This window comes from Amblyraja radiata, chromosome 2, assembly GCF_010909765.2.
Source record: "Amblyraja radiata isolate CabotCenter1 chromosome 2, sAmbRad1.1.pri, whole genome shotgun sequence".
Lineage (NCBI taxonomy): Eukaryota > Metazoa > Chordata > Chondrichthyes > Rajiformes > Rajidae > Amblyraja > Amblyraja radiata.
The window spans coordinates 73935327-73962259 of NC_045957.1; the positions used below are offsets into that span (position 1 = coordinate 73935327).

General features: G+C 42.2%; 1 protein-coding gene across 2 annotated transcripts in view; it reads left to right on the forward strand.

Annotated features, from left to right (window-relative positions):
* drosha (drosha ribonuclease III) overlaps nucleotides 1–26933 on the forward strand; it is a 149846-nt gene that overhangs the window by 118178 nt on the left and 4735 nt on the right. For both annotated transcript variants that reach the window (XM_033049036.1, XM_033049044.1), the window contains exons 30-31: nucleotides 3482–3574; nucleotides 11586–11632. In XM_033049036.1, the coding sequence (XP_032904927.1) occupies nucleotides 3482–3574; nucleotides 11586–11632 (140 nt within the window). The remainder of the gene's footprint in view (nucleotides 1–3481; nucleotides 3575–11585; nucleotides 11633–26933) is intronic.

Consider the following 26933-nt stretch of genomic DNA (forward strand, 5'->3'; position numbering starts at 1 on the left):
TAACATACCATTCGCTTTCTTCACTGCCTGCTGCACCAGCTTACTTCAATGATCATCACACATTGCCTACAATAACGTGCCCCCCTTCTCATTCCCGCACCAACCAGTCTGCCTCGACCCCCTCCACTGCTAGCGTGAGGCCAAACGCAAACTAATGGAACAGTACTGCATATTCCACCAGGATAGTCTACAACCAGTGGCATAGTCATTGAATTCTCCAATTTCAGATAACCTGCAGACAAAATGTGTACGAAGGAACTGCAGATACTGGTTTACTGGGGATGCTGGGTAGACTGACTTCCCTTCCCTCCCTTGCCTCCCCAATCTTTGCACATGCCCAAGCCTGGACTTTCCACTCGTCACTTTAATTTCATGTATCTTGTTGTGTTTTATGACTGTTGGCAGACCAATTTTCTTCCTGGGATAAATAAAGTTCTATCGTATACCGAAGATAGACACAAAATGCTGGAGTAACTCAGCGATTCAGGCAGCATCTCTGGAGAAAAGGAATAGGTGATGTTTTGGATTGCATGTAAAGAAGAGCCCTGAACTGAAACTTCACCTATTCATTTTATCCAGAGATGCTGCCTGACCCGCTGAGTTAATCCTGCATTTTGTTTCTATCTTCAGATAACCTGCATCCCCTTTGTCCCTTTCTTTCGCTTCCTATCTACCCTAGTCCTTTTCCCCTACAATACCTCCACAGCGCCCTATCACCATGTATGAATCAACCTTTTTGTTGTGTCTGATGTCAGAGATTTGCTTTGTGCACTTTCCCTGCCTTTCTCTGCTTTAATTATATAATTGATTACATACAAGTCGTTTTTTGTATTTGCACTACCTTCAAACTTTTAACTTCACCTGCATATTTGTTGAGTTTAGATTTGTGGTTGCTCTGGTTAAATTGTAAGTGACCACTGAGTTTGTGTATGGGAATTCTGGAACATAATAACGTTACCAAAGGAAAGGAGTTGGCAATCATGAACATGAAAGGAGGACAAACTGTATTTTGGGTTGTTGTGGAAAGCTAGGGAAGAAATTGCTGGGGCCCTGGCAGAGATGTGTTTATAATTATTATTGTCATGTGTACTGAGATACATTGACACACTCTCCAGCCAAATCACACCATACATGAGTACAATCAAACCATATATGAGTACAACAGAATGGAAACAGAGTGCAGAATATAATATGACAGCTACAGGAAAAGTGCAGTTAACAAATAGTGCAAGGGCCATCATAAGGAAGCTTGGGACTAAATCCTTAGCTGGTGACAGGTCTGATAATGGGATAGAAGGTGTTCTTGAATCTGGTGGTACATACTTTCAAGCTTTTGTATCTTCAGCCCCAAGGGAGAGAGCCAATGTGAGAATGACTGGGGTGTGAGTGGTTCTTGATTGTGTTGGCTGCTTTCCCAACACAGCATGAAATGGAGTTGCTAGGGGTTTGGGGAATGGGGAACACTCTTTTATGTGATAGACAGGGCTGCGACAACAATTATCTGCAATTTCTTGCAGTATTAGGCAGAGCATATGCCAAACAAAGCTGTGATTCATCCCGATATGAAGCTTTCTATTGTATCCTCCTTAGACACAGATAAAGTGCATGTGTCACTGTAGAGTTGCTAATGCTAAGCCTTTATTTAATAAGGGCTGCAAGGAGCTACAGGCCAGTGATGCTATCATCATTGGTGGTAAAATGACTACAGAGGATTCCGAGAAACGGGATTTGCATTTGTATGGATAGGACTGATTGGGTACAGAGAGCATAGTTTTGTGCGTGGGAATTTGTGTCTCACAAATTTGGTTGCATTTTTGTAGAGGTGCCCAAGAGGATTGAAGAGGGTAGGATGATAGACATAATCTATATGAACTTTAGCAAGGCCTTTGACAAGATCCTGCCTGGAGACTGGTCTGGACCTTAGATCACATTGGATCCAGGGTGAGCTAGCCAGTTGGATATAGAATGAGCCTGATGCCAGGAGTCAGAGGGTGTTAATAAAGGTCTGTTTTTTAGATTGGAGGCCTGTGACCATCAGTGTGCCACAGGTGGTTTTGTTCGATCTCCTGTTAACCAAATATATTAACAATAGAGGCAGCACAGTAGCCCCGCGGTAGAGATGCTGCATTACAGCGCCAGGGACCCGAATTTGATCCAGACTACGGGTGCTGTCTGTATGGTGCTTGTACATTCTCTCTGTGACCACGTTTTCTCCGATTGCACCAATTTCCTTCCGCATTTCAAAGACGTACAGGTTTGTAGGTTAATTAGCGTTGGTAAGGGTGTAAATTGTTCCTAGTGTGTAAGATAGTGCTAGTGTTTGGGGTGATTGCTGGTCGCCGTTGACTCGGTGGGCCGAAGGGCCTGTTTCCACGCTGTATCTCTGAAGTCTAAAATCTAAAGGTGGCATGATTAGTAAGTCTGTGTATGACACCAAAATAGGCGGTGTCGTGGACGTGAAGAAGGTCGTCTAAGGTTACAACAAGATCTAGAGGAAATAGGAAAGTGGCAAATGGATGGCAGATGGAATTCAACTCGAACATGTGTGAAGTGGTGACATTTGGGATGTTAAGCCATGGAAGATAAATACACAGTAAATATTAGGGTCCCGGGAAATGTTGTCGTATAGAGAGACCTAAAGGTAAAATATATATTATTTCCTGAAAATGCTGACACAGACAGGATGATGAAGAAGCATTTGCTTTCATTGGACAGGGCTCTGAGCACAGAAGTTAGGACGTCATGTTTCAGCACTACAAGTCGGTGATTGTGTGTAGTTCTGTTGCTATGCAGTGGGAAAGATGTGATTAAGCAAGAACAAGAGAGAGAGAGTGCAGAAAAGATTAACCAGAATGTTGCTGGAAACGGAGGGCTTGAGTTAGAAGCAGAGATGGGGGAGAGAGAGACTGGATATGCTGGGACTGTTTTCCTGGGGAAAAAGAGGTTGAGGAGTGTCCTTATCGAAGTTTATAAAATTATGAGGTTGCAGATAGGATAGGGGCAGAGGCAGATAAGGCGGATAGGCTCTAGTTTTAGACTCTCCTACGGTAGGTGAGTCTAAAAGTAGAGGGCATAGGTTTATGGTGAAAGGGAAAATATTTAATTGGGATCTTACAAGGTAGTTTTACACACACATGGGGATGGACGTATGGAATGAGTTGCCAGGTGAAGTAGTAAAGATACTTGGTTAGGAAAGGTTTAGAGGGATATGGCTAAATGCTCAGAAATGTGACCAGCTCAAGTGGGCACTTGGTCAGTACAGACCGATCTGTATAACATTATACTGTTTACATACTGTATAACATTATGATGCTGTGTTTCCTCAGATTATTAAGTGTCTTTTCCCAAATGTATAGAGAATAATGAACTTAGTTTTCCTCAAGATGTCCAAGCGAAGGTCTTGTTTTTAACGATTGCTTGTTTTTTATGCAAAGATTTGTTTTTTGATAAAAATTATTACATTTTAATTTTGTTTTATCAGAATTCTTCAGACAGTAGGACCATCCCATGCCAGAACATATACTGTAGCTGTGTATTTCAAGGGAGAGAGGATCGGATGTGGTACAGGTCCAAGGTATGATTATTGAGACATTATACGTATGATTCAGCAGGGATGCTAATCCAATAAATGTTGACTAACAGGATGCGATACCAAAGGCCATTGGAGTACATGTGACCTCACCAGGTCACAGAGGGAGACCAAAATGCTGGAGAAACTCAGCGGGTGAGGCAGCATCTATGGAGACAGAGGGAGATCATTCAATCCATCAGCCATGCCACTCCCAACAGAGCAATCCCATTTTCCCCTCTTCTTATTTCTCTCCTGTTTATTTTCTCTCCTGTGCCCAACAACCTGGCTTCTTTTAATGCATACTTGGGGGTTATTAGGAGTAGTTACCCTCTCTTTGGGGTGTGAGAGGGAACCGACACAGTCCCAGAACATTCAGACTCCACTCCCCAGGTCTCGCCCCTGAATACAACTTGAGATGGCTCCGTTGATTGGTACATGGTCAGTTTTGCTTGCTTCAGCCGAGTATTGCCATCACAGTCACAACTTCCCATCATGGTGAACTATTCCAAAACACCACCCTTATACTTCTCCCTGCCAGCAGCCCACCGGAAAATGATCAATTTTGTCATTTGGATTTTACAGAATATTTGTCAAATATTTGTCAAAGTATGTTTGCTAAAATCAGGCAATGATGATTAGGACAACATTGTGAAATTAGGAACCCTCCTATTGAAATGCATCTCCAAGCATTTAACCTTGCCAGGACTGTCCATGGGATTGTGTTTGTATGAGGATAAGATGACCTGCACTACGATGTCCATTATTATCTTTAAAGTTACACGACCTGTTTTGTGTATGTAAAATGGTAAATGTGTATAAGTACTGTGAAATAACCAGGATAGAGTTGCATTTCATACCCTTGTGGAGTAGAGGCTGATGTAGTTATTATTTCCAAATGCACTTCTCTAATTGCCCTGGAGCTGCCACCTTGAACTAGTGCAGAATTTGTGAAAGATGCATCCTGTACTGCTGTTACAATTACTTTGACCCAGTGAGACAGAAGAATCAGCGATACATTTCTGAATCCGAATCCAGCTTATTGATTAATGTCCAGAGGAAGAAAGAACAAACTTGAAAACTAAAAACGTTGAAGGAGATTTGTTCATAACAGTTTGGATAAATAAAAGTTAGAGATATAACTGCTACACACTTTTATTTCAGTTTTAAAATAACCTCAGTAGTAATATTATTGATAAACATAGAAAATAGGTGCAGGAGGAGGCCATTTGGCCCTTCAAGCCAGCACCGCCATTCATTGTGATCTTGGCTAATCACCCACAATCAGTAACCCGTGCCTGCCTTCTCCCCATTCCCCTTGATTCCGCTAGCCACAAGAGCTCTATGTAACTCTCTTTTAAATTCATCCAGTGAATTGGCCTCCACTGCCTCCTGTGGCAGAGAATTCCACAAATTCACAACTTTCTGGTGATAAATTGTGTGGTGTACTTTTATCCGTTATTAAATTGTGTGTGCGACTGAATTCTTCATTGTGGATGAACACTTGATTTCAGTGGAGTAACTGAAAATATCAACAGTACAATCCACAAAGAGCATTGGCTAAGTTATAGCGGATATGTCACATTGATTCAGGAAGCATTTTTATTCCATTTAGTGTGAATTGTCATTTTTGGTATTAGTCGGACTAAGTGTAGCAAGATTTTCCAGACCACCACCTGCAAGTAGTCGGATAAAGCCACAGCTTTCCTCGGGTGAATTTGTTTAATTAGTGTAACTGTCAAGTTTCAAAGTTCCCAAGAGATTCACACAGCTCAACAGGAATCCAGTAAGCTTAATTTGCACCTTTTTAATGGCCTTCATCGCTTTGTTACATTAGTTTACCTGAGACTCAGTGAGAGGAGTGAGTTGGAGCCCTGATCAAAAGGCTGTACATTTTTCTGAACCTGTAGCTATAATAAAATAAGAAATAAAATGTGATTAGAATCTGAAATTGCCTTGAAGTCCTCATAAATATCAATATTGGTTTTGCACAGAAGATACCATTAAAAGAAAATGAAGGCTGCATTGAACATTCTTAATGGAAAAATTGGAATGTTTGATTATTCTTTATTACAATTCATTTGTGAGCTAATGATTGTATTCACTGTTGTGGCAGAGAGCCTGGAGTGGTACTGCGCAGCAATAACAAAATAATTGACCTTTGTGGGTGAATGCAATTCCTGCGTGATTTAATTTTCTTTGACAATAATTATTGATTCAAGAAGACTCACTATGTTAAATTGGTTTTCAAAAAAAAATTATTAGTTCTAGATTTTGCCCACAACAGCCAACATGTCCCAGCTACACTACTCCCACCTCCATTGATTTGGTCCATATCCCTCTAAACCTGGCCTGTCCATGTACCTGTCTGACTGTTTCTTAAATGTTGGGATAGTCCCTGCCTCAACTTCTTCATCTGGCAGCTTGATTCCATACACCCACCACCCTTTGTGGAAAAAATTACCCCTCGGATTATACCCTATTAAATCGTTTCCCCTTTGTGTTAAACCTATGCCCTCTGAACCTTCATTAACCTACTCTGGGAAAGAGACTCTGTGCATCTACCTGATCTATTCCTCTCATGATTTCATGTACCTCTGTAAGATCAGCCCTCATCCTCCGGTGCTCCAGTAATAGAATCCCAGCCTACATAACCTCTCCCTATAGCTCAGACCCTCTAATCCTGACAACATCCTTATAAATCTTCTCTGTACCCTTTCCAGCTTGACAACATCTTTCCTATAATATGGTGCCCAGAATTGAACACTATACTCTAAATGCGGTCTCACCAACGTCTTGTACAACTGCAACACGGCGTCCCCACTTCTATATTCAATACTCTGACTGATGAAGCCAATGTGCCAGATGCCTTTTTGACCACCCTATCTACCTGTGACTCTACCTTCAAGGAACCATGCACCAGCACTCCTAGATCCCTCTACTCTACAACACTCCCCAGAGCCCTACCATTCACTTTGCAGGTCCTGTCCATGTTAAATTTCCCAAAATGCAGCACCTCGTATTTGTCTGTATTAAATTCCATCAACCATTCCTCAACCCACCTGGCCAATCGATCAAGACCTTGCTGCAATTTTTCACAACCATCTTCACTATTTGCAAAACCACACACTTTTGCATCAACAAACTTGCTAATCTTGCCATATATGTTCTCATCCAAATCATTAAGATAGATGACAAACAGTAAAGATGGTGCAAAGAATCATCTCTCAACTGCATAAGCAAGTTAAACATCAATTTTCTTTTTCAAAAAGCAAGTATTAGGTACTTTAGTGATTGCGTCTGGAGAGGGAAACGGGGCTAACCTTTTCAATCAGATCAAAGAGGCTTGAATGGTGCACTAATAATAATGGTAAAACTGCAACCATTTGCTGTCATTGCAACATTAAACAGAGACCAATTTCTAGTCCATTGATGTGCAGTTTAACATGGATGCTGTCAGTGATTCCCTGCTCCTCCAATAGTATAACCAAGAAAAATCAGTGAATTGACAAAAAATCATTCGCAAACTAATTAAATATGATGCATCTTGAAAGTGGTGTATGAAAGACACGTGAGATTTTAAAGGTCATATTTTGTAGAGTTGATGGATAAAGTGGCCTAATTCGGCTGCTATTACTTATGAACCGTGTGGTGCCGTAAGGGCCAGCATCGACAACAGCCTGTCATGGGAGGGGGGTGAGAGTTAGGGGGAACTTTTTATCTCGATGGAGATGCGACTTTTGCCGTATCTCCGTCCGCACTGTGGCCTAACATCGTGGAGCTGTCGTTCCCTTTGTTTGGGATCGACTTCGGGAGCTCCAACCACGGGAGTTTCAACTGCCCTGATCGCGGGAGCCTCGATCGCCCCGATGCGGGGGCTTCGATTGCCAACTGCGGGAGCTTCGATCGCCCCAACTGCGAATGGTTCGATCGCCCCGACCATGGGAGAAAAGGAGGAAGAAGGTAAAGGTTATTCACCTTCCATATCAGTGGGCAATGTAAGGTCACCGAAAAACAAGATGGACGTGCTGCCTGTGCTGGCGGGGATTCAAAGGGATTGCCGTGACTGCAGTGATCTGGGTGTTTGCGGGGACATCGCGCCATGAGAACATACTGGAGTCTGGTGCGATTGTGGACGGCTTTCTGACTGTTCGGGCGGACAGGGACTGCAGAAAAAGTGACAGCGGTCGGTACAACTCTGGTCACAGCACAGTGAAGAGCGTGTGTGTGGCCTGGACATTGAACTGATGGCTATGGGTCTCTGCTTATGCTGTGTGCTCTAGAGATTCTCACATGCCGCTGTGGAAGCTGTTCTTCTTTGCGTGTCCAACTTGTTACAAATGTTGGCCTCGCTGTCATCATCCGTCCTGAAAAGGACGCAAGCTTCCGGCGACAATCAGTGGAAGCCATCACTTGTCACAATAGAGGAGGCTGTTTATGTTTAATCTTTATGTAGTTTTGTATCTTGTTGCTTTTTTGATATGACTGTATGGTAAATCAAAATTCACTGTATCTCGGTACACGTGACAATAAAGGACCATTGAACTTATAAGACTCAAAGTCAGATAACAGTTGACTTAGGAAACAGGAAGATCTTGGCATTGGTACTGAGAGATGTATGTGTGCTTCTTTCTATGAGGCTGTTGTGTTGTTGCTATGCCACTGATTACTTCATCCAACCAAATGTGCTGGAACTAATCGACAGGTAGCATCCATGCAGAGTTTACGTTCAAGGCTGATGACATTTCAGATCTTATAACCTTTTTTTCCATTATCTGCCCCCTAATGCATTTATATGTATATATGATGAAATGTAACATCAACAGATTTTTGTATTAGCATTGTTGGTTAAGTAAACTGTTTTGTTTTATCAGTGTTGGTATTCAGAGAGCTAGGTCAGTATTCAGATAATCAAACTAGTAAGCATCACTGATTTTGGGGTGGGGAGGGGGGGGGGGGGGGGGGGGGGGGGGGGGGTTGGGATGAATACTGCTCAAACAGCATGATGACATGCATTAAAAAATTGTGTGAAGGTTGCAAATTGGGAGAAGAGAGAAAATGTAAAGCCTGGTTTATACTTCCACATATCTTTGATCTATATATGATAAATGTGTTGGGAGCAGTACTCTTTATCTGTGCTGCCAGTCAGAAGTGGTACATTACTTGAACAAGTTCCTAGAATAGAGGAATTTGACTGAAAGGAGGCTTGGGCCTACAATCCAAAGCAAGACAGGAGGTGATCTCATTGAAACATATTTTTAAAAGATTTGGAGGAGTAAATGCTGTGAGAATGAGTTTAGGTGTTGAATTGTAGATTTAGGACTCTTAATCTCAGAAAAAGGGAATAACTGAGAGATGAGATGAAACTTGTTAATTCAAGGGACTATGGAAGTTTAGAATACTTTGCCCCTGGAGAGGCTGCGGGAATTTAATTGGCGTAAATCAATAGATCCTTGAATACTGAAGGAATTAGTGAATCTGGGGATAATGCCGAAAGATCTGCCATTATTTTTAAGGCTCTACTAATGTCTGTGGAAAGCTAGTTTAGTTTAGAGATACAGCGGAGAAACAGGCCCTTCGGCCCACCAAGTCCACACCGACCAGCGATCCCCCCCCCCCCCTAACCTACAAACCTGTACGTCTTTGGAGTGTGGGAGGAAACCGAAGATCTCGGAGAAAACCCACGCAGGTCACGGGAAGAACGTACAAACTCCGTACAGACAAGCACACCCGTAGTCATGATCAAACCCAGGTCTCGACCACTGTAAGGCAGTAGCTCTACCACTATGCTGCCCTAGGGAAGATTAAAACAACACATTACAAAGACTGCCATTGTTCCTTGTCCAATGTTATTTAAAAATAAGTTTGGATTCATTTTACAATCTTGTATAGTCTTCTAATAATTCCTGCACCCTTTTTGTAGGTGGGGGAAAATGACCGAGTTATGTTGCAATTTCCTCCAGCTACATACAATCCATTGCCAGAAATTGTTTCTGACAAATTTGAGTTGTCGCTTCACGTTTCCTTACACTTCTAGCTTCAGGAATTTTGCATGCAGCATTGAAATTATCTGCAGTGCCTTGAGAGTCTTATATGATCATAAAAATAAATTGCTCACAAGATAAATTAATGGAGAGGGGTGTAGGAGACAGAATTGAAAGATTAGCTGCGTTCTCTGCAGCTAACGTTTGGGAGCCATGATTTAAATCTAGTACAAGTAAAAGCAGTAAAGGTCATTTTTTAAAGGTAGCTGGCTGCTTTCGTAGGTGAGTTCATTCAGGATGAGTCAAAGTACTTTGTAGTTAATGAAATTCAATCCCTGTTCTAATGGAGGAAATGCAGCAATCAAGTGGTGCAGGCCACCTGCCATAAACAGTAATGTGATAATGTCCAGTTAAACTGATTTATTGATATTGAGTGAAGGATAAATATTGGCGAGATGGCAATTTAACTCTAGTCTTCTTTGAAATACTACATTGGTATTTTTTGTGTCCTTTACAGAGCAGATGGGGCCCTGCTTTACCATTGCATCCAAAAGGCTTATTTGAGCTGGATAGATACAAGTATTTGTCGATTAGAAAAGCCATTTTTTGTCGTGGAGGTCACTTGGAAGAAGGGTCTCGACCCAAAACGTCACCGATTCCTTCTCTTCAGAGATGCTGCCTGTCCCACTGAGTTACTCCATATTGTTGTGTCTATCTTCAGTTTAAACCAGCATCTGCCGTTCCTTCTTACTCACTTGTATTTTGTTTTTGCAATGAATTCACAGGTTCCTATACAATCCTTAATGAATTGAGATTGGGCTAGAAGTGATGTAGTGTCTTATTTGTGCATTCTTAGAACCACGTACATCACCCCTCATTCTGCACAATTTACAAATTGTCGTTTCATGTTGTACAGCCATTGTGCGTGATGAAACCAACTTTGCAATTATATTACACTGCTACCTTGAGTTAAGTAATTGCACTTTATTCCTCTTGAGTATTGATTAAAGAAAAGAGACATTCTGCATTTCAATTTGTGCAAAGGTTGTGTATGAAATAAAAGCATACTAGTGTGAAAACGCACACCACCAGATTCAGGGACAGTTTCTTCCCAGCTGTTATCAGGTAACTGAATCATCCTACCACACCAGAGAGCAGTGCTGAACTACTATCTACCTCTTTGATGTCCCTCGGACTATCCTTGACCGGACTTTGCTGGCTTTACCTTGCACTAAATATTAATCCCTTGTCATGTATCTATATACTGTAAATGGATTGATTGTAATCATGTATTGTCTTTATGCTGTCTGGTTAGCATGCAACAAATAGCTTTTCACTGTACCTCGGTATACGTAAGAATAAATGAAACTGAAGTATAGAAGAGGGCGGCATGGTGGCGCTGCAGTTGAGTTGCTGCCTTACAACACCAGAGACCCGGATTTCAATCCTAACTATGGGTGCTGTCTGTATGAAGTGTGTACATTCTCCCCATGACCTGCATGAGCTTTCTCCGAGATCTCTGGTTTTCTCCCTCACTCCAAAGACGTACGGGTTTGTTGATTAATTGGCTTGTTATAATTGTAAATTGTCCCTAGTGTGGGTGGGATAGCATTAGTGTGCAGAGATCGCTGGTCGGCGCGGACTCAGTGGGCCGAAGGACCAGTTTCCGTGCTGTACATCTAAACTAAATTAAAACTTGTATAGGTGCCAGGTCCATTAACTTTATTCTCCTGTCCACAATCAAACATTGGTGAAATCTGCTTTGATGGAGGGCTATTGACCCATAAAGATGATTCCACAGATACAGCCAGAACTGCGCTATTTTTTTTGTTTGTTTTAGATTTCCAGCAATTGCTTTGCCTACTTTTGTAGTGTTGATGGTATGTCCTCCATTCATCCATCCCCAACCTTTGCTCTTGGGAGAAGCAAAGAAAATCGAACTGACGGTCACTCTGATTGCTTTATCATATGGACCAGCCTAATTGTGTGGTAGTTTGTTTGCTATTCTAAGCAATGTGTTCTCTTTCAAATAGCATTCAACAAGCAGAAATGGGAGCTGCCATGGATGCATTGGAAAAATGTAAGTCGCTTATTTTCAATACATTTATTATCCTTGTTCTATTCCAAAATTCCATAAATTTTACATCTTGACATGTCAGACGAACTGATGTGAGAAAATGCTTGGGGTGCTTCGGAAGATAATGTAACGCACATTTTTACAGTTTGCCATGCGTTGGGAATAGATTGAAATGCTCGTTAAGATACAAAATGTTTCCAATAAATGTGTGAAGCTAACTGGTCTACAGCCCTGATTCCAAACCATTAAAGCAAAGGTAACTTACTCCGTACAGAGTGCAGGAGCTGATGCTGAATGAAAATCTCCTCGCCTCTGGTTCGGAAGGTGCAATGATTGACTCTCTCCACATGAACCATCTTAGTGAGCAATCAGAGACCAGGCTGCTCACTAAGCCTTGCATTGAATGATGAGTGTGCAGCCAGTAGGAAAGAGTCTAATTTGGCCCCTTCTCTTCCATCCTCTTCAGTCTACCATTGGCATTCAGTCTTCCCTCCTCGCTCTTACCCCACCATATCGGGTGTGTGGAAGGCCACAACGCTCTTGGTGTGCGATCAACAGCTGTGAAAGGTTAATTCACTTTGCACGGTTTTTGGAGGCTAGAAATAAAAACAGAATCTGAAACGATGTACCATTGTGAATGAATGAGTGAATCAATATTGCAGGGGAGATTTAGCCCAGAGGAGAGAGGTTCAGTGGCAGGAGTTAATTTTGTGCATTTTCAGCAACTATCCATCCTGGGGTTTTCACTGCTGAAGGACGACTGCCTTCGTTCAGTCCTGGACACACCCAAGGAAGGTTTGCAGAATCATTGCAGTCTAGCAGCGAAACATGCTGTTCTGTCTGACAGCTCCATGCTGATGTTTCTGCTGCAATCAGTCTGCTCCTGCTTCACTTCATTAGACCTGCCTACGTATTTTTTTCATTCCTTTCCCCAACACGCACTAATCTAAATTCATCTAACTCCTGGCAGCAAGTTCTGCATTTTTATTTATTGCTGGGCAAGGAAGTTGCTCCTGAATTTCCTATTAGTGGCTCTGTTATATTTATAGTCTAGTTTTATACTCTAGCATGCATAAACATTTTCAGAAGACCTATTAAATACTTGCAAGCACTCTCCTGTTCTGCCCTGGTTGATGGGTAGATAACAGCTCCATTCTTAAAGTGTCCACAGCCTCTATATTTCTTGTTGTTATACGGAGGCCCTTACTATGTGCTGCTGTCCACATGTGGGCATTTGAGAGGAGTGTCACTCTAGCATTTCCTTCACCATTGATGTGCAGAGACAGGGTTTATCATGGATATTGTATATTGTATTGCATATAAAGTATACATGAGTCAGGTAGACTGTTACCAATGGTCAAGTGACCAGTTATCATGAGCTTTGAAGTTTGTAACATCTGTTGGTAGGAGGAGATGGCAAACATTTCCGTCTTGAATGAAGTCATCCATGTGTTTCCATCTTAGAGACTATTTAGGTTTAACCCTTTGGTTAAACAAAAATATTGTAGTTGGCAAATGGATATCCTAGAAGAAGAAAAAGAACTGGTGCCTGGAGCTTAAGGTCAGAGGATCAGATGTTTCAAATCACTGAGCAAAGAAGAGCATAGGGCCGTCCAAGATGCATCAGTGTTACATTAATAGGGGAGAACATTGCTATGTCCCTGACTTATCTTATTATTGCTTTAATTGTTTATGTTAAAATAAACATTAATGCCCAGGTTGGTTTTCTGGTGTCTATTACTTAATAGATTTGCTCGTTGGTCAATAATTACTCATTTTTCCATCTGTGTCTCTGACTTTGCAGAAATATTTTACATCAGCTCAAAATAAAATTGTGTTTCTCATTGTAAAGAAACAGATTTTGCATTTTGGTAATGCCTGGTTTTCCCCTGAATTGAATACAAATACATAAATATTTCTAGACCACATTTGTTGTCAGTCGGATCTTGAGTCAAACCTTGTTCTACCGTTGAATTTTTTGTCCCCGCAACAAGGAGGGGAAACAAACAATCTGCTGGAGGAACTCAGTAGATTGAGCAGCATCCGTGGATGGAAATGAATGGTCAAAGTTTTGTGTTGAAACACTGCATCCGGATCAGGAGAGGAAAATCTTAGTGTTAAGGAACCTTTTCAGAGGTTTGCTTGCTGAAGCCTAATGAATGATCTTTCTCTATCACACACTCGTATTATTCAGGCAGTTTTCAGCCTTGTGTTTTTTTAACATGACTTAAGGGTATAGTTGTATTACCAGACGATAATCCAGAGGTTTGAACTAAAGATGCGAGTACATATCCTACACAGCAGCTAAGGGATTTAAATTCAGTTAACTAAATCCATAGTGAAAAGCCAGTATAAATAGTGGTACCTTGAAATGCCAGATAGTTGTGATCACTCACTTGATTTATTAATGCCTAGTTTACTCTCATAGGATAGAATCTCCACCATTCTTACATCGTCTGGTATAGATACCAGATGTACAGCAGTGTTCTTCCTCCCTGGGTTTTGCCACTAAAAGCATTGTTAGGTACGGTGTTAGGAATGTGATGCTCCTGCCTCCATAATTCACTTAACAAGAAAAAAAGCATGCTGATTTCAGATGATTTTTTAGACAGTTACTCTTAATTACCCTGAAGATACACCAGGCATTGGTGGAAATACATTTCAAGTATCGTGCAGAGAACTTCTCCTCTTATTAAAGGAATGACATTGATGTGTTCGAAATAGTTCAAAGAAGGTTTTCCTGGACTGAGCCATATAATGTGCAGGTTACCTGATGGGTTGGTCAGGGTAGGCTCCATTTTCGGGACTTAGAATAGGAAACAGTGATTTGATTGAAACATAAAAGATTTTGTGGGGTCGTGACGAGGTAGATCTGGAGACAATGTTTGCTCTTGCGTGAGAATCTAGGATAAAATGCTATTGTTTTAAAATAAGAGGTTGCCCATTTAAGATGGGTGGGATATTTTTCTATCAGAGAGGCACCTATAGAAAGCATAGCTTTTATATATAAGCTTGAGCTTTTTCAGGCAGTAGTAGGTAGATAAACGATTAAAAAAACATAGAAACATAGAAAATAGATGCAGGAGTAGGCCTTTCGGCCTTTCAGTATGATCATTGCGGATCATCTAAAATCAGTACCCCGTTCCTGCTTTTTCCCCATATCCCTTGATCCCGTTAGCCCTAAGAGCTAAATCTCTCTCTCTTGAAACCATCCAGTCAATTGGCCTCCACTGCAAAAAAGAAGGCAAAAATGTTGCAGTGGGTAAAAAGGAAAGTGAAGTTGTGCTTCCATTGAGATTACCTGCGATTTTACTGCATGGCACGGTGTGAGGTGGTCTCCTGTTTCTAGTCAAACATTTGCCTACACACCTTGAAATGCCCACGTAGGCACTTGGTTCAAGGGCACGTCGGGTTGTTCTGTCTTGCCCACTAATTTCCATTCAACATTTCTTTTCAAGATCAGTTTGAATGAATGACACTTTTATCACTTTGCTTTCTGCTGTTATTTTCCTTTTCCCTGGGCAAAGCTAATGTAACTATGATGAATCTAGGATATTTTTGTGAATGCCCTCAGGCTGTGCAGTTCATATCATGATCCTGGTCAGGCCGGTTGTGACGAACTGACCTGACCAGGATCAGCGTGAAGTTATGTGCAGTCCAGCCTCCAAAATCCCCTTTGGCAGATCAGGCAGAGGGCGATACTGAGATTGTAATGGGCTGCACAACTCAGCAGCTGTGGCGGTGATTCAGATACCTTTTTAGGAACCACTGTTCCTTTTGCAATTTCACTGACTTTAGGATTAGATTACTGAGTTATTTGGCTTTTTTCAATAAACCGTTGAAGAGAGGATCCTCAGGTTGAAGAATCATCAATGATAATGTTCCTTATTAGATAGCCTTTATTGTCATTCAGACCGAAGTCTGAACGAAATTGACCAGGATTAATTTTTGCCTCTTTCTAGATTTTCAGTCTTCCTATAAATGTTAATGCTAGTATTGCCGCCTTTTCAAATCTTTCACAGAGGAAAAGTTTACTCTGGTGTTTATTCCTTATTCCTGTTTTAAGAAAAATACATGTTCTCTATATTTTAAGACACCATAAAGTACGTCAGATTTTGACTTTCAAGGTCCAATTTTAAATGGTAAAAATGTTCCTATTACTTTCCACCATCTCTTTCCATCAGCTTTCAGCATGAGCACACATTTCTTCCAATTATTGGAAATCCCTGTCTTTGATTCTGACCATAAACTCAGTTACTCGGGTACACAAATACAATGCCCTCCATAATGTTTGGGACAAAGACCCATCATTTATTTATTTGCCTCTGTATTCCACAATTTGAGATTTTTAATTTTTTTTAAATCACGTGGTTAAAGTGCACATGGTCAGATTTTAATAAAGGCCGTTTTTATACATTTTAGTTTCACCATGTAGAAATTACAGCAGTGTTTATACATAGTCCCCCGATTTCAGGGTGAACCCCCCCCCCCCCCCCCCCCCCCCCCATTTGTGGTAGTCGAAGGTAAAGCTGGTTGAGAAAAAAAAGGTCAAGCGGTAATGTTAAATGCCCGCTAAACTTTATCAAACGTTGTCTGCCTTCTTTAAAGTTTCTCCACTCCTTCTCTCCCTTTCTCTCCCCTTCTCTTCCCCACCTTTCCGCGCTCTCTAAAGGACTTACTGAACTGTGCCAGCTGACTTTTACCTTCCTGTTCATCGCGGGTGTGAATTTCAGACAGCGCTCCCCCTCTTTCCGTGGCCCCCGCCTTTGCGATGTGTTTATGTGTGTGTGCAGACGGTCGATCCGGCTCGCGGTTTCATCGCTGACAGTCAATCCAGCTCGATGTTTTTCAGGCGAGTGCCCTCGAGCTTGAAGGTCGAAGGCAGTTGCTGTAAAGTCGCGTTAGTGGGACAGGCCCTTTATGTTAACCCAATGATCCTCTGAATCATTCTTGCAAAACTCCTCTGGATCCTCTCCAACGCCAGCACATCTTTCCTCAGAAACTGCTGATAATATTCCAAATGTGGTCTCAACAGCACCTTATGCTGCCTCACCATTACATCCTTGCTTTTATATCCCGGACACATCAGAATGAATGTAAGCATTGCATTTGCCTTCCTTACTACCGATGTAACCTGCAAATTAACCTTTTCGGGAATCCTGCACCAGCAGTCCCAAGTCCTTTTGCAAATCCGATATCTGAATCCTCTCCCTATTTAGAAGAACATCATTCCTTTTACCAAATTTAGCAAATACCATTTGCTATTCTGTATCCCATTTGCCACTACTTTGCCCACTCTTCTAACCTGTCCAAGTCTTCTGCAGACTCCTTGCTTTCTCAACACTACCCACCCCTCCACCTATCTTTGTAACATCCACAAACTTGGTCACAAAGCCATTAATTCCATCATCCAGATTATATAATATTATGTGAAAAGTAGAGGACTCAATACTGAACCCTGCAGAACACCACAAGTCATCAGCAGCCGACCATAAACTCTGCCTTCTGCCAGTCATTAATCTTCTATCCATGCCTTGCCTCTGATTCCATGGGCTCCTATCCTGTTCAGCAGTTTCACATGTGGCTCCTAATCAAAGGCCTTCTGAAAATCCAAGTGAACAACATCCACTGACTCTCCTTTGTCTATCCTGCTTATTAATTCCTCAAGGATTCCAACAGATTTGTCAGGCAAGAACTCCCCTTAACAAAACCATGCTGACTTTGGCTTATTTTATCATGTGCTTCTAAGTACTCCAAAACCTCATTCTTAATAATGGACTCTAAAGTGTTACCAACCACAGAATTCCGACTAACTGGCCTATAATTTATTTTGCCGAGCTCACTTCTTTTACCTCACTCCTTTCTTAAACAGTGGAGTTACATTTGCGAATTCCAAGTCCTCATGCACCATTCGTGATTCTTGAAAGATTGCTACGATTGCATTTACTATTTCAACAGCTACCTCTTTCAGAACCTGGGGATGTGGTCCATCTGGTCCAGGTGCCTCATCCACCTTCAGACCTTTCAGCTTCCCAATTTCTCTTCAGTAATAACTTCTGCACTCACTTCTGCCCCCTGACTCTCTTGAATTTCTGGCACATTGCTGGTGCCTTCCACCGTGAAAATTGGCGCAGAAAACGCATTCAGTTAATCCGCCATTTCTTTGTTCCCTATCACGACTTCTCCAGTGTCATTTTCCAGCTGTCCAATGAATCTGTGGAATTCTCTGCCTCAGAAGGCAGTGGAGGCCAATTCTCTGGATGCTTTCAAGAGAGAGTTGGTTAGAGCTCTTAAAGATAGTCAGGGGATGTGGCGCGAAAGCAGGAACGGGGTACTGATTGTGGATGATCAGCCATGATCATATTGAATGACGGTGCTGGCTTGAAGGGCCAAATGGCCTAGTCCTGCACCTAGTCAGGTCGGGGGGACTCCCCCCGACCCCCCCCCCCCTGCCATATGTGCCATGTAATCCCGTGCTACCAGCTCCATGGTCGGATAGTCGGTGACTAAACCGTCACCCCCACCAGGTTTGCCAGGTGAGGAGGGGGCTGCGGACGCCCAACAGGACCAAAAACAAGACCTGTCAAAGGGAGGATGAGCTTCTAGCGAGCCAACGGCCATCCACACTTCAGTAGAAGTCGCGATCACTGTCGTACATAGCATTGTAAGGAATGATGAGAAAGCACACACACCCAAATCCTATACTTCCAGCGGCGGAAGTCTGCAGGAACTGGAGGACAGAGATGTGTTGGAAACCAGCACAACTGCATCGCTAATGTTTTCAACGATGATGAATGAATGAATGCCCCTATTGTCTATTGTCATTCATGCCTCTCGTTTACCTTTTTTGTATCCGAAAAAAATTTTGGTACCCTTTTTTAAATTATTGGCTAGTTTATCTTTATACTTCATCTTTTCTCCCCTTATTGCTTTTTTATTTGCTTTCTGTTGGTTTATAAAAGCTTCTCAATCCTCTCGCTTTCCACTAATCTGTGCCGTATTATATACCATCTCGTTTGTTTTTCTGCTATCTTTGACTCCCTTTTTCAGCCACGGTGGCCTCATCCTGTCCTTAGTATGTTTCTTCCTCTTTGGGATGAAAATATTCTGCGTCATCCAAATTTCTCCCAGAAACTCTTTCCATTTCTGCTAGAGTTCCCTCTCAATCAACTTTTCCCTCATGTCTCTGTAGTTACCGTTACTCAACAGTAATACCAATACATCTGATTTCAGCTTTTCCCTCTCAAACTGCAGATTGAATTCTATCATATTATGATCGCTGCCTCCTTTGGGTTCCCTCACTTTAAGCTCGCGAATCAAGTCTAATTCAATATAGAACACCAAATCCAGAATTGCCTTTTCCCTAGTGGGCTCGACCAAGAGCTGCTCTAAGAAGCCATGTCATAGTCACTACAAATGTCTTCTCTTGGGATCCACTACCAACCTGATTTTCCAATTTAGTTGCATATTGCCGTTATGAATTAATACTTTATTGTCACGTGACAAGTCACAGTGAAATTCTGTGCTTCCATACCAACGTATGCAAATAGTCGCCACAGAGAAACATAGAAACATAGAAAATAGGTGCAGGATTAGGCCTTCGAGCCTGCACCGCCATTCAATATGATCATGGCTGATCATCCAACTCAGTATCCTGTACCTGCCTTCTCTCCATACCCCCTGATCCCTTTAGCCACAAGGGCCACATCTAACTCCCTCTTAAATATAGCCAATGAACTGGCCTCAACTACCCTCTGTGGCAGAGAATTCCAGAGATTCACCACTCTCTGTCGAAAAATGTTTTCCTCATCTTGGTCCTAAAAGATTTCCCCCTTATCCTTAAACTGTGACCCCTTGTTCTGGACTTCCCCAACATTGGGAACAATCTTCCTGCATCTAGCCTGTCCAACCCCTTAAGAATTTTGTAAGTTTCTATAAGATCCCCCCTCAATCTTCTAAATTCCAACGAGTACAAGCCGAGTTTATCCAGTCTTTCTTCATATCAAAATCCTGACATCCCTGGAATCAGTCTGATGAACCTTCTCTGTACTCTATGGCAAGAATGTCCTTCCTCAGATTAGGAGACCAAAACTGTACGCAATACTCCAAGTGTGGTCTAACCAAGACCCTGTACAACTGCAGTAGAACCTCCCTGCTCCTACACTCAAATCCTTTTGCTATGAATGCTAACATACCATTTGCCTTCTTCACTGCCTGCTCCACCTGCATGCCTACTTTCAATGACTGGTGTACCATGACACCCAGGTCTCTTTGCATCTCCCCCTTTCCTAATCGGCCACCATTCAGATAATAGTCTACTTTCCTGTTTTTGCCACCAAAGTGGATAACCTCACATTTATCCACATTATACTGCATCTGCCATGCATTTGCCCACTCACCCAGCCTATCCAAGTCACCTTGCAGCCTCCTAGCATCCTCCACACAGCTAACACTGCCCCCCAGCTTCGTGTCATCCGCAAATTTGGAGATGTTGCATTCAATTCCCTCGTCCAAATCATTAATATATATCGTAAATAGCTGGGGTCCCAGCACTGAGCCTTGCGGTACCCCACTAGTCACTGCCTGCCATTGTGAAAAGGACCCGTTTACTCCTACTCTTTGCTTCCTGTCTGCCAGCCAGTTCTCTATCCACATCAATACTGAACCCCCAATACCATGTGCTTTAAGTTTGTAAACTAATCTCTTATGTGGGACCTTGTCGAAAGCCTTCTGAAAGTCCAGATATAACACATCCACTGGTTCTCCCTTATCCACTCTACTAGTTACATCCTCGAAAAATTCTATAAGATTCGTCAGACATGATTTACCTTTCATAAATCCATGCTGACTTTGTCCAATGATTTCACCACTTTCTAAATGTGCTGCTATCCCATCTTTAATAACTGATTCTAGCAGTTTCCCCACTACCGACGTTAGACTAACTGGTCTATAATTCCCCGTTTTCTCTCTCCCTCCCTTTTTAAAAAGTGGGGTTACATTAGTTACCCTCCAATTCTCAGGAACTACTCCAGAATCTAAAGCGTTTTGAAAAATTATCACTAATGCATCCACTATTTCTGGGGCTACTTCCTTAAGTACTCTGGGATGCAGCCTATCTGGCCCTGGGGATTTATCGGCCTTTAATCCATTCAATTTACCTAACACCACTTCCCGGCTAACCTGGATTTCACTCAGTTCCTCCATCTCATTTGACCCCCGGTCCCCTACTATTTCCGGCAGATTATTTATGTCTTTCTTAGTGAAGACAGAACCAAAGTAGTTATTCAATTGGTCTGCCATGTCCTTGTTCCCCATGATCAATTCACCTGTTTCTGACTGCAAGGGACCTACATTTGTTTTAACTAATCTTTTTCTCTTCACATATCAATAAAAGCTTTTGCAGTCAGTTTTTATGTTCCCTGCCAGTTTTCTTTCATAATCTATTTTCCCTTTCCTAATTAAGCCCTTTCGTCCTCCTCTGCTGGACTCTGAATTTCTCCCAGTTCTCTGGTAGGCTGCTTTTTCTGGCTAATTTGTACGCTTCATCTTTTGTTTTGATACTATCCCTGATTTCCCTTGTTATCCACGGATGCACTACCTTCCCTGATTTATTTTTTTGCCAAACTGGGATGAACAATTGTTGTAGTTCATCCATGCAGTCTTTAAATGCCTTCCATTGCATATCCACCGTCAACCCATTAAGAATCAATTGCCAGTCTATCTTGGCCAATTCACGTCTCATACCCTCAAAGTTACCTTTCTTTAAGTTCAGGACCCTTGTTTCTGAATTAACAATGTCACTCTCCATCCTAATGAAGAACTCAACCATATTATGGTCACTCTTGCCCAAGGGGCCACGCACAACAAGACTGCTAACTAACCCTTCCTCATTACTCAATACCCAATCTAGAATAGCCTGTTCTCTCGTTGGTTCCTCTACATGTTGGTTTAGAAAACTATCCCGCATACATTCCAAGAAATCCTCTTCCTCAGCACCCTTGCCAATTTGATTCACCCAATCTATATGTAGATTGAAGTCACCCATTATAACTGTTTTACCTTTGTCGCATGCATTTCTAATTTCCTGTTTGATGCCATCCCCAACTCCACTACTAATGTTAGGTGGCCTGTACACAACTCCCACTAGCGTTTTCTGCCCCTTAGTGTTTCGCAGTTCTACCCATATCGATTCCACATCCTCCAAGCTAATGTCCTTCCTTTCTATTGCGTTAATCTGCTCTCTAACTAGCAACGCTACCCCACCTCCTTTCCCTTTCTGTCTATCCCTCCTGAATATTGAATATCCCTGGATGTTCAGCTCCCAGCCTTGGTCACCCTGGAGCCATGTCTCTGTGATCCCAACTATATCATAGTCATTAATAGCTATCTGCACATTCAACTCATCCACCTTATTACGAATGCTCCTTGCATTGAGACACAAAGCCTTCAGGCTTGTTTTTACAACACTCTTACCCCTTATACAATTATGTTGAAAAGTGGCCCTTTTTGATTTTTGCCCTGGATTTGTCTGCCTGCCACTTTTACTTTTCACCTTGCTACCTATTGCTTCTACCCTCATTTTACACCCCTCTGTCTCTCCGCCCACACATTTAAGAAACCCTTTCCCTTTAACTACATCCTCAACTATCCCATTTGACACCCCACCCCCCTTATTCAGTTAAAAACCACCCGTGTTGCAGTGTCAAACCTGCCTGCCAGAATGCTGGTCCCACACCTGATAAGATGCAATCCGTCCCTTTTGTACAGTTCCCCCTTACTCCAAAACAGATCCCAGTGATCTAAGAATCTAAATCCCTGCCCCGTGCACCAGTTCCTCAGCCACACATTCAGGTCCCGTATCTCCCTGTTCCTGCTCTCGCCAGCACGAGGAACTGGAAGCAAACCGGAGATAACAACCCTGGAGGTCCTGCTTTTCAGCATTTTTCCGAGCTCTCTAAAGTCACGCTGCAGAATATTCATCCCCTTCTTTCTGACATCGTTTGTGCCGACATGCACTACCACTTCCGGCTGTTCACCTTCGCCCTTGAGGATTTTCTCACTCTGTCCGTGACATCCTGGATCCTGGCACCAGGAAGGCAGCACACCATCCTCGAATCCCGTCTGTTGCCGCAGAAACCCCTGTCCGTACCTCTCACAATGGAGTCTCCCACTACAATGGTGATGCCTGACTTTGGCCTTTTTGGTTTTGGCTTAACAGCCCTATTAGCATCGCAAGCCAGTCTGCCGCTCAGTGTATAAACGTCTTCTATCCCGACAGCTTCTAAGTGGGTGAACCTGTTCACAAGAGGTACAACACCCAGGGACGTTTGCATTCCATGCTTCCCTCCCTTTCTCACTGTCTCCCACCTTCTCTCTTCCAGTACCTTAGGTGTAACAATCTTACTGTAGGACTTGTCGAGGAACGACTCAGTTTCTCGGACGAACCTGAGGTCATCCACTTGCTTCTCCAGTTCCCCAACACGGTCCTTCAGGAGCTCTACCTGGATGCAATTGTCAAATAAGGGCGCTATAGTACCTGTCTCAACACTGGCAGCTTGTTCCATGTATCCACCAACCTCTTGGGTGAAAAATTTGCCACTGAGGTTCCTATTAAATCTTATCCCTGCATTAGCCTCATTAGTTACCTAAAACCCATGGAATCAGAGTAAAAGCATGTCATCCTCAATCCAAAGAGGCTGACTGTGTAGGAGTAGTGTAGTAAGGAACTGCAGATGCTGGTTTACACCGAAGATAGAAACAGAATGCTGAAGTGACTCAGCAAGACAGGCAGCATCTCTGAATAAAAGGAATGGGTGACGTTTTAGGCCGAGACCCTTCTTCAGAATGAGAACTTATCTGAGAGCAGGTTGTCCATCTCACCTCAACTAACATAGGGGTGAGGTGCAAGCAATCTGAAGTTAGGGAATGAACAATTCCTTTAAATACAGTAAAAGGCTGTTTAAAATTCTATTTATATTCGAACCTCTGACTTGCTAAATGATCCTCTTGACTTTTTCACTCATGGATTATGCGCTTGTCATTAAATATATATTTGTTGTTGCAGGGACTTCCTTTTCATGTTTATTGTCTCTCTTTTTGTATGTTTGACAAATTGAAAGAGACAGTGTGCATGAGATGAGAGTAATTGTTTAATTTGCTTATGTTGATTTCAGTCTTCCCTCGTCCCCTGCTCCCACCATCCCCATCTCTTCACTGCATTCACAATGAACCCAGTTTGCAGTAATGTTACAATTAAGTAAATTAATTGCTCATTGTCTGGTGAGTGCTGCTTTGAATTTTGTGACAAATTCAATTTTGCTGCACATTTAGACATTGCACATTGAACATTGCAATCTTGGATGGGCAGATGCATGGCAGATGCAGTAAAATGTAAATAAATGTTAGGTTATCCACTTTGGCGGCAAGAACAAGGAGGCAAATTATTATCTCAATGGTGTCAGATTAGGAAAAAGGGAAGTGCAATGAGACCTGGATGTCCTTGTACACCAGTCACTGAAAGTAAACATATGTTGTGGTTCAATGTTCTTAAACAGACAAAAACACAAATAAAATCAGTGATCAAGCAGTACAATCTTTATTTCGCTAGGCATGTGTGGTAAAACTCTTTATAATATGCAGATTACAGACTATACAGAGTTCTCATCCCCTCACAAAGGGGCAGTGATCTATGACATACTCCAATAATCAACATTTCAGCAATACCTTTTCTACAGAGCATAGTACCGCCTCTTGCTTCTTAAGATTGACAGGTTCTTCTGACAGGAAGGGTTAGCCATATGGTTATATGAGAAGGCTATATTTCTGCAGAACAAACATTTTGTTTTTTTCTACTTATGATGCACATTATAATCTTATAGAACAAGGGTTAGTGCCAAGAGTCTGAATTCCCTCTAAATGTTTATATTATAGAGGAGCCATTCATGAAGCTGTGCTTGTTATCTCGCTTGTTATTGGAAAAAGGTATATCAACATCTTTGTTAGCCTTGTAAGAGCTTCCTTTGCAATTAATTAGGAGAAAAGTAATAGCCTGTCTTTAATTTCAGCTGAATCCATTTTTGTTGAGAATAAATCTTTTTAACTTCCACACGTGCAGGTACAGCAGGCAGTGAAGAAAGTTAATGGCATTTTGGCCTTCATAACGAGAGGATTTGAGTATAGGAGTAAAGAGGTCCTTCTGCAGTTGTACAGGGCCCTGGTAAGACCACATCTGGAGTATTGTGTGCAGTTATGGTCTCCAAATTTGAGGAAGAACTTCCTTGCTATTGAGGCAGTGCAGCGTAGGTTCACGAGGTTAATCCTCGGGATGGTGGGACTGTCAAATGAGGAAAGATTGGTCTTGTATTCACTGGAATTTAGAAGGATGAGAGGAGATCTTATAGAGACATATACAATTATAAAAGGACTGGACAAGCTAGATGCAGGTTAAATGTTCCCAATGTCGGGGAAGTCCAGAACCAGAGGCCACAGTCTAAGAATAAAGGGCCATTTAAAACTGAGATGAGAAAAAACATTTTCACCCAGAGAGTTGTGAATTTGTGGCATTCTCTGCCACTGAAGGCAGTAGAGGCCAATTCACTGAATGCATTTAAAAGAGAGTTAAATTAAGCTCTAGGGGCTAGCGGAATCAAGGGGTATGGGGAGAAGGCAGGCATGGGTTACTGATTATGGATGATCAGCCTGATCACAATGAATGGTGGTGCTGGATCAAAGGGCCAAATGGCCTACTCCTGTGCCTATTTTATATGTTTTTATATTTCTAATCTGTAACAGGAAAAATAATGTGTTTGGTGTATATGTGTAGAAAGATATTTAAACAGATAACCCACAATAGGCGGAAATTGCTAATGAAATTACAGTCATAAAATATTAATGAGTACAAAGAGCTGGGATTTAAAACTAAAGGGAAATAGCAATAAAGTAGCATCGTTTAATAAAATCTCTAAAATGACACTTGAATAACATCATTTTATAGCTGTGCATTGTAGTGAACACCATATGCACAAGTGGATTCAGTTCAGTGAAGCCTTTTATGAAAGTTATTTTGCAAAACAAATAAAAGCAAAGAATTAAACTGGTGAATGTCAAGTACATCCCTCTGCAGTTGGTACATGTTGTGATTGTTGGTCTTTCTCAGTGAATCGAAAAAGGCAAGTATTTACAACAAGAAAAGGCATGAACAACTGTTCCCAATTCAGTGTTTTAATTCAATCCCAAAGTACTGCCATTGTCCTCTTCTCCCTCCTTGGCAGTCCCTCAGGATTGAGGATGACTTGCTTCCATTCGGGTTTGTAGATTCTAAGGTGGTTGAACAAAGACATGACCTGTCATGGACAAAGCCATGCTGACTGTCCCTAATTGGCCTGTTCTCTTCCAAATGCGAGTTTATCCTATACTGAGGAATCCACTCTAGTTTACCTACCACTGATTTGATGCTCACTGGCCTATAATTTCCTGATTACCTCTACTTCCCTTCTTATGCAAAGAAACAATTTGGCGACTATCCAGTCCTCCGGGACCTTGCCTGCGGCAGGCGAGGATACAGCCAATCTTTGCCAATGCCTCTGCAATCTCCTCTCTTGTCTCTCAATAATTTGGGATAGATCCAATCAGGCCCTGGGGATTTATCTCCTTAATGCTCTTCAATAGCTCAATACCTCCACCTTTTTGATCTTAAACTACTCTCGCATATTAGCATTCCCCACACTAATCTCACTGTCCTCAGTGGCATCCTTCATGGATGCAGATGCCAAATACTTATTTAGTACCTCGCCCACATCTTCTGACTCCAAGCATAAATAACCAAGCATATCGTTGATAGTGGGATACAGCTTCATATTTTATCAAGGTTTCAAGGTCAGTTTATTGCCACATGTACCAATTAAGGTACAGCCATACTAAATAAAAGCACCAAGACACACAACTACATAAAAGTTAACATAAACATCCACCACAGAGGATTCCTCACGTTCGTCACTGATGGAAGGCAATAAAGTCCAACTTCTTCCTCTTTATTCTCCCTGCGGGCGGTGCAGTCGAACCATCTGCAGTCGGGGTGATCGAAGCTCCTGCAGCCGGCAATCGAAGCGTCCGCGTCGGGGCGGCCGAAGCTCCTGCGGCTTGGAGTTCCCGAAGTTGGTCTCTGACCATAGACCGCGAGCTCCGTGATGTTAAAGTCCCGCAGGCACCCGCGGTAGAGCTCAGAGGTCGATCCCTGGCAAAGGGATCACGAGCTCCGTGATGTTAAAGTCCGCAGGCACCCATGGTGGAGCGCTCGAAATCGGTC